Source organism: Nannospalax galili, unplaced genomic scaffold, assembly GCF_000622305.1.
Source record: "Nannospalax galili isolate Female #2095 unplaced genomic scaffold, S.galili_v1.0 scaffold146, whole genome shotgun sequence".
In the NCBI taxonomy this organism is placed as follows: Eukaryota; Metazoa; Chordata; class Mammalia; order Rodentia; family Spalacidae; genus Nannospalax; species Nannospalax galili.
In genome coordinates, this window is record NW_008357929.1 from 248,910 (window position 1) to 257,224 (window position 8,315).

An 8,315-nucleotide genomic window follows, 5' to 3' on the forward strand; every position below is an offset into this window, starting at 1 on the left:
CTGCATCTGGGTTCAAACTCAGGTTCTCTTGCTTGTGTGGCAAATACTTTGTTGACTTGATCTGTCTCCCCAGCCTTGATCTATTTTTTAAATGCTTCAGTTTGAAGGCTAACATAAGTCCTTTTATTGCAGCTTTAAAAAAAATTATTACTTTTATTTTATGTGTGTGTGTGTATTGCCTGCATAAGTGCATCTGTTTTGTACAATGCCCGCGGAGGACAGAAGAGGCTGTTGGATCCCCTGGAACTGGAGTTGTTAGCTGCCATGTGGGTGGGGGGATTCGAATCCAGGTCTTGTGCAAGACTAGTCAGTGTTCTTAACCACTGAACCATCTCTCCAGCCCATATTGCAGCTTCTTGTGTTGCTTGCTTGGCTACATTCCACTGATGAAAATACTTTAAAAAAAAAACTTGTAGGTTATTTTCCTCTAACTCTTTTATGTTAAAGATTTTTCTCTTGACTACTCGAGTGATGACTTGGCTAGGTTACTCCTTTTTTATTTTAAGATACTGAGTATTCTAGAAAATAATCAAACCTCCATGAAAATCAATAAATCCTCTTTCTCTTTGAAGAATTTTTCCCTCCGTCCCTTCCTCCTTTCCTTCTTTCTTTCTGATTTCTTGCTTTTGCTTGAAATTTTGCTTTCTTAAAATGTTTTAAAATTATTTTTATTTATGTGTATCAGTATATTGCCTTCATATATGTAAGTGCACCCATGTCATACAGAGGAGGTCAGAAGAGGATGTTGGGTCCCCTGAAACTAGAGTTATGGATAGTTGTTAGCTACCATGTGGGTGGGTGCTGGGGACCAAACCTGGGTCCTCTGCAACAGTGTACATTGTTCTTAACCTCTGAGCCATCTCTCCACCCTCCCTTGTTTTGTTTTTTGAGACAAGGTCTCTTGTAGCCCCCCACCCCCCAGTGGTCTAGAACTCACTATGTAGACCAGGCTGGCCTTTATCTCACAGGGATCCACCTGCCTCTACCTCCTGAGTGCTGAGATTAAAGGGATGTACAACCACACCCAGCTTGCTTGAAATTTAAATATCACAGCCAGGATATGTCTGTATTTATTTTTCTGCATTAAGTTTTCTGGAACCTTGGTGCCCTTTCAGTATATAAACTTGTGTTTTGCTTTGACAGGAAAATTGGCTTCTATTAAATCTTTAAATTTATTTTTCTATTTTTTCATTGGTCTAATTCTGAGATACTGCTGCTTATCTATATTGAGTCGTTTATATTTGTTTTCATCCGCTGTCTACAACTTGTTTTAATTTTTCATTTTTTAAAATGTATACATTCAGCCAGTATTTTTAAGAGTTTACATTATGTCATAGCTGTTTGGGGAACTGGACATAAAGGTTAGGGGCCAGACAAGCAACATAACTGTCCTGGAGTGCTTATGTTCTATGGAGAAATTGGGAGACCGCAGCAGCTGCAGTAGGTGGGTAGCAAAGGCCCCAGGCTTCTTCCCTGTCAGCTTCATTTGCATCTTGGCCACTCCTGCTGTCCGCTTCCCTTCCTGCTCCCTGAAGTCTTCCTTTGGGCTCTTCTCTAGGGTGGCTTTTACTCTTTCGAGTGTGGTTTCTGCCCCCTCTTCTGCAGTGTGCTGCTTTGTTTTTCTGCTGTGGTTTTACAGCGTGTCTTCCCTTTTTCCTGTCCATTTTGTTGATGCTCACACTGTCAGCTCTTGTTAGACCATCTAATTGTGCTGCTTTACTGTGGGGAATTTTTCCTCATGCCATTCCTTTGTTGTCTGGGACATATGGCTAGTACCCTTGAGGCTGAGTTGGATGCTATGATTGGTAGTCTGAAGATACAGGTGTGAGGAGTCTCAGCCAGACCCTGTTGCCTTGGCTCGCTTACAAGGGTCATGCCTTCTCTCAAGGAGTGGAGTTCCTGTTTCCTGGTTGGCTGTGAGCAGTGTGATTCAGTGGTTTTGCTGTAAGTCACTGGGAGACCTGGCACCTAAGCTCCAGGAGAGTCAGCCCAGTCTTGCTCTGGCAGTGCTTCTGCTTCCCCAAAGCAGCTGGGAGGGGCCTCATCCAGGCTCTCCACGACACCCCTTCCCCCAGAGCTTTCTCAAGACAGTCAGCTCCCATGATTGCTGGTTGGTCGTCCTTCTCTTCTGCTGCTGCCTTCATACCAGGTTGGACTCACCATGGCTAACTGCAGGCTTTCCCCCTTGGATGGAATGAGTTTCTGTGCTTATGCACATTCTGCATTTCTTTGTTTTTTTCTTTTTGAGACAGGGTCTCCCTATAGCCCCAGCTGTCCTGGAACTCACTATGTAGACCAGGCTGGCCTCAATCTCACAGTGATTCGCCTGCCTCTGCCTCCTGAATGCTGGAATTAAAGAACCTGTGCCACCATGCCTGGCCATCTTTTTTTCCCCTTATTCCTTTGAGTATCTGCATCTCTATAGTTGTGAGGTGCCAATCATTTATTTCCCTTGGAGCTTCTTGTAGAGTGGCACCAAAGGGGCTCTTTGCCTGACCAGCAGTGTTTTTCTGTGTTTACTGGTACTAGTTTATTCACTTTTCTTAAAAACCTACTTGTCAGTTTTAAGCTTTATAAAAGGGTGGGTGCAGCTGTACACACCTGCAATCTTAGCTCATTTGGGCAGAGACAGGAGGATCCCTGGGGCTTTCTGGCCTGCCAGTCTAGCCAAATTAGGAAACTCTGGGTTCAGTAGGAGATGCTGCTCAAAAAATTAGGAGAAAAGTAACTGAAAACAATACTCAGTGTTAACCTATGGTCTTCACACATGTATGTACCCCCACACATGTGCACAAATCCAGCCTTTTATGAGAAGGTAGAGATCAAACTCAGGTCCTCATGCTTAAGCAGCAAGCACTTTACCAGCTGAACCATCTCCCCACCTCACACATACACATACAATACACATATTCATATACATGTACAAATAAATAGAATTTATAATAATAGTAAAGGCTACTTGTTGCCTTTCTTTTCAGAGGAGGGACAGAAATCTTCATGTGTGACTTCACTGTGCCATCTTAAAACTTATAGATACATTTAAAAATTTGCCCATTTCATAAAATCAGTGCCCGAGCAGGATCCATGCTTAGTCTGCAAATGGATGTTCTCTGTGGCCTGCTGGTGTGTATACACCCAGGAGCATCCCAGTCTGAGGAGCTGGGAGGTAGTTACAGGAAGTGTTGAGACAGGAATCCAAGTGTATGTTCACTTAGGCATTTAGCAGTCTTCTTCAGTGCTAACCTGATTATTGCCATGAAGCATAGGACTGAATGGAAAGCATAAGTGCGATTTCTTTTTTTTTTCTTTATTATTTTTAGTTTATGTGTATGCGTGTATTGCCTGCATGTAGGTAAGTGCACCCATGTCATGCAATGCCCACAGAGGACAGAAGAGTCCATTGAATCCCCTGGAACTGGAGTTATAGACAGTTGTTAGCTGCCATCTGGGTGCTGGGATTCAAACCCAGATCTTCTGAAAGAACAGTCAGTGTTCTTAACCGCCGAGCCATCACTCCAGCCGCCCCCCTTTTTTTCTTTTTAAAGGTGTTTTATTTCTTTTGGGCTACCATTGAATATTTGAGGTGGTAAGATCATTTTGCAACATTTTATATCTTAATTTATTATTTTCAGGTTCTCTATAGATATTTTAATTATTTGTCTTGTATTCACTGTACATAGTGATGACTTTCATAAAGACGTTTCAAGTACCTTATACTTTAATAGCATTCTCCCCCATGCTTCCTCTTTTCTCCTCTCTTCCCTGAACTTCTTTTACTAGGAATTTGGACCAGTTCTTTAAACATTTAAAAATCTTCTGACTTGATTAATAGCAGGTAATTCAACTTGTTAAGAGTTAAAGAGAATAGCTGATCATGGCAGTGCATGCCTTTAATGCCAACACTTGGGAGGCAGAGGCAGGCAGAACTCTGTGAGTTCAAGGCCGTCCTGGTCTACATGGTGAGTTCTAGGACAGCTGGGGCTATAGGGAGAGCCTGTCTCAAACAAAAAAATACAAAAAAAAAGAGTTAAAGGAATAAGTATGAATTAGAAATAGGCATTCTGTTTGACTGCTTTGTTTTTCACTGATGTCAGCGTTTCCTGAATATATTTGGTGATAATAGAAGGGTTTTGAGCTATTCATTGTAGAGTAGGGGTTGGCAGGCTATGGTTTTCACTGTTCTTGTACATTGCTATTGAGACGCATCCTAACCCATTGGTTTACATGGTGTCTGTGGCTGCTTTGGGACTAAATAGCAGAATTGAAGAGCAGGTGTTGATTGTATGACCCAGGTTGTCTAAAATGTTGTCTGGTTGTTTACCGAAAATGTTTGCTGAGTTTTATAGAGTATTTAAGCAAAAGACTTCTTTATATTAGTTAATTTTCTTTGATTGGGTTTGAGTTTCTTAATTTCAGTTCTCAGTGATCTCATGAGGGTTGCCTGTAGGATCCCTGGTGTGGCCACGAGGGACTAGCAACCTTGCACAGTGCAGTTCTTTTCTTCTTGTGGAGAGCAGACCCTGTTCCCTTTCCATAAGCCAGTTGTCACATATGCAAAACCATGGTGTAGAAATTTCCTTTTGCTTGTGCTCAGTTTATTCAACTTGATCTGATAAGAGAGCGAGAATAGGAGTATGAACGAGAGTGCTTATCTTTGGTGTCTTCTGCAGAGTGGTATCAGGTAGGTCTTCTCTGCAGGTTAAGGAGTCTCACTGGCATACCCCGCCTTGCAGACCTTCCTTTTTCTCATCACTGCCTTGTCGCACATAATGGCATAGAGAAAACTTGATTTTAGGTAAATAACCATTGGCTATTTTCCTCTTCTCCCAGGCTGTTGTGATCATGGGTGTGGTGCTGCAGGGTGCCAACCTATATGGTTACATCAGGTGTAAAGTGGGCAGCAGGAAGAACTTAACCAGCATGGCTACCTCGTATCTTGGAAAGCAGTTTTTAAGACAAGTAAGTGTTTTCTGAATGTGATCAGTGACTTATGCAATGATTCTGACTCCTGTAGTTACTTTTTATGAAATGCTTTTGAACAATTTTTTTTTAAGCTATATGATTATTTAAGCATGAGAGGATGCTTATGCTTAAGCATGAGAGGATGCTTAAGAGTTTTGTGCCCTTTGGAGACTTAGTACAACACAGAAATGTATCATTACCAAGAAAAATAAACTATCATTGGCAATCACTTATTTTTCATAAATTACCTTAAGTTCAATTGCTTTACATTAATTATGATTACTTTTAATGTATTTTAAAATACTTTCTTATTTTTATTTTATGTGTATGAATGTATTGCCTGCCTGTATGTAAGTGCACCTGTGTTGTACAATGCCTGCAGAGGTCAGAAGCAGACATCAAATCCCCTGGAACTGGAGTTACAGAGGGTTATTACCTGCCTTGTGGGTGCTGGGATTCAAACCTGGGTCCTCTGCTAGGGTAGCCAGTGCTTTTAACCACTGAGCCATCTCCCCAGCCCCTAATGTATGTTTTTGAAGAATGCATATTGTATGGTTTTAGGGTTTCATAACACAGATTGAAAAATAAGACCTTATGCTTAGTATTATTTTAAAATATTTTGACCGGGCGTGGTGGCATACACCTTTAACCCCAGCACTTGGGAGGCAAAGGCAGGTGTATCTCTGTGAGTTCAAGGCCAGCCTGGTCTACATAGTGAGTTTCAGGACATCTGGGACTACAGGGAGACCCTGTCTCAAAAAGACCAAAAAAAAAAGAAAAAAAAATGAAAAGAAAAGGAAATTGACCACCCCCAACAAAAAGGTTTTTTTTTTTTTTTTTAATAATTCCTCAACATGAGGACTTAAATTGGGGTTTTCAGTGAGATAGTAGAGTGTTTATAAATGCCCTTGGAAAATTGACCAGGTCTTTGTCTGGTTTAGTGTAGTTAAGAGTGTTAGAAAGGACAGTCATTCTCAAACTTCAGCATATCACAGTCATCCAGAAGGCTGAAAATTGCTGGGCTTCACTCTGAGGTCTATTTCTTTGAAGAGGAAAAATTTTTTTAATCTATTTGTTTTTATTTTATGTGTATAAGTATTTTGCCTGCTTGTTTATAAGTGTACCTGTGTCATGCCATGCTCATGGAGGCCAGAAGAGGGTGTTGGATGCCTGGAGCTGGAGTTAAGGACACTTGTTAGTTGCCATGTGGGTGCTGAGAACTGAATCTGGGTCTTCTGCAAGAGCAGCCAGTGCTTACTTAATTACTAAGCCATCTCTTCCAGCCCCCCAGCCCAGAGGTTTCTTGTTTCTTTTCTTTTTTTTTTTTTCTCTTCAAGAGAATCAGATAATTTATTGATTATACATGATAATGGATGATACATAAGCTTCATTCCCATGATTCAATTTAGATATTGCATAGGATGTGTCAACAACCATTTTTATAAACAAATGCCCAGAGGTTCCTTAATCAGTAGGTCTGGGGTATGGTGTCACGAAAGTTTCTGGTCCAGGACTTATACTGGTTAACTAAGTCCCCGAGAGACTGATTAACTCCAGAATGCAAAGCCCGTATATAGTGAAAAGCTGGAGCTTGGATGTTGCTCTCTCTTTAGAAAGTTGTTCTTTTTTCATTTTACTTCACAGTGTCTCTTTATAGAAGATAAGAAGTAGAAGGCTGGAGAGGTGGCTGAGTGGTTAAGAGCACTGGCTACCCTTGCAAAGGACTCAGATTCAGTTCCCAGTACCCATAAGATGGCTAACAACTATTGTATCCAGTTTCAGGAGATCCAAAAGCCCTTCCATATATAATTAAGAAATAAATAAATTTTAAAAAAGAAATAGAGAAAACAAATTGTGTGTGTGTGTGTGTGTGTGTAGGTCAGAGGACAGCTTGTGGGAGGTAGTTTTTCTCCTCCTACCATGTGGGTTCCAGGGATTGAATTTAGTTTGGTGACAAAACACCTTTTTTTGCTGAGCCATCTGAATGGCAGGAAACAGATACTCTCACAGGGACATGATTTCTTCTGCAGGAGTCTTTCGTGACTCCATGCTATGGGTAATTGTTATGTATGTTTTAGGGTTTTAGTTTTATGTATTGTTCCCCCCCCCCTTAGGATTCTCAGTGTTTTAAGGTGTGAGGGACTTTGCTAAAGGCTTAGCTGAACCTTGGGCCTGGTATAATTTAGATAGGGTTATTATGTCTCACACAAAATCTGGTGACACTTTGCCTAATGTGAGAAGCTGGACATCTTGAGTGGGTGATGGAATCCAAAGATTTACTTCTCTAGTGTGTATATTCTTAAACATGATTGGATTGTTGAAAACAACATAGGAGCTGACGCTGCTTACAAATGAAGACTGTTTCCCTTGGTCTGGAGCTTTTGAGTTCCAAGGGATATGAAACTAATTGACTATATTAAGGAAATTTTTTTTTCTCTGTTGCAGAGCACTGGAGAGGATCAGGCTTCCTGAGTAAAGACAAAGCTTATGTGTTCTGAAACTGGGGAGCAACAGAAGAGATTCTTGACTGGTTTAGAGCTTAATCCATGTTGCAAAGTGAAGTGTTGGGTTTGTTTTTCTACTTAAAAACTTAATATTAAAAAGGGGAATCACAGTTTTTCATCTCAAACCATTTGGGTTTAAAAAATATGGAGGTTTTAGAAATACTGTCAGAATTTGGGTTTTTTTGTATGTATTTATGCAGTTACATAACATCAGTATATCCCAAATTAGTGTGTTCATTTACATATGTTATAGATCTTTATTGATCGTTAGAATGTAGGAAGAGGTTCTTGTTCTATCTCAAAGCTCTGTGTGTTTACTAGTATTTCTGAACGTTGTCTTTAGAGATAAGTTTTGATTAGTGGTAAGGGTTAAAGCACTTTGGTTTATGTATATTAGAAATAGTTATTAATTTCAATGTGTTCTTTATGGTAAAATTTCTTATCTTGGACATATACAAGCAAGTAAAAACTAAATTTGGGCCAATAGTCTTAACTAGTTTCTAAAATTTTGTTTTTAACTTTGTAACGTCAGTTACTTAGGGTCCAGTTAACTTAAGTGGAGTCTTTGTAGCTATGTGTAATGGATTCCCAGGGATTGATGCTGTTCTGTTTATTTTATGGAAAGGACTGCCAGACTTTACTTTGGAACTGCCTGAAATCTCTTCAGTGGTCTATGGGCTAATAAAAGATTACCTTTTACCACTAAAAGAATATTATTCTTACTTAAAAATGAGAATAATCATTTAAATACTTGGCATAATACTTGCCTATAAAACATTGTATGAATCTATTTTTTCTTGCTATCATGGGGATATTGTAAATCACACATTTATATTAAGGATATTTCCT

General features: G+C 40.0%; 1 protein-coding gene across 2 annotated transcripts in view; it reads left to right on the top strand.

Annotated features, from left to right (window-relative positions):
- The window catches only part of LOC103752038 (Golgi apparatus membrane protein TVP23 homolog B), a 20,462-nt gene extending 12,867 nt beyond the window's left edge, over positions 1-7,595 (top strand). For both annotated transcript variants that reach the window (XM_017795069.2, XM_029557575.1), the window contains 2 exons: positions 4,831-4,959; positions 7,408-7,595. In XM_017795069.2, coding sequence (XP_017650558.1) covers positions 4,831-4,959; positions 7,408-7,434 — 156 coding nt within the window. In that variant the 3' untranslated portion in view covers positions 7,435-7,595. The remainder of the gene's footprint in view (positions 1-4,830; positions 4,960-7,407) is intronic.
- The last annotated feature ends 720 nt before the right edge of the window (positions 7,596-8,315 follow it).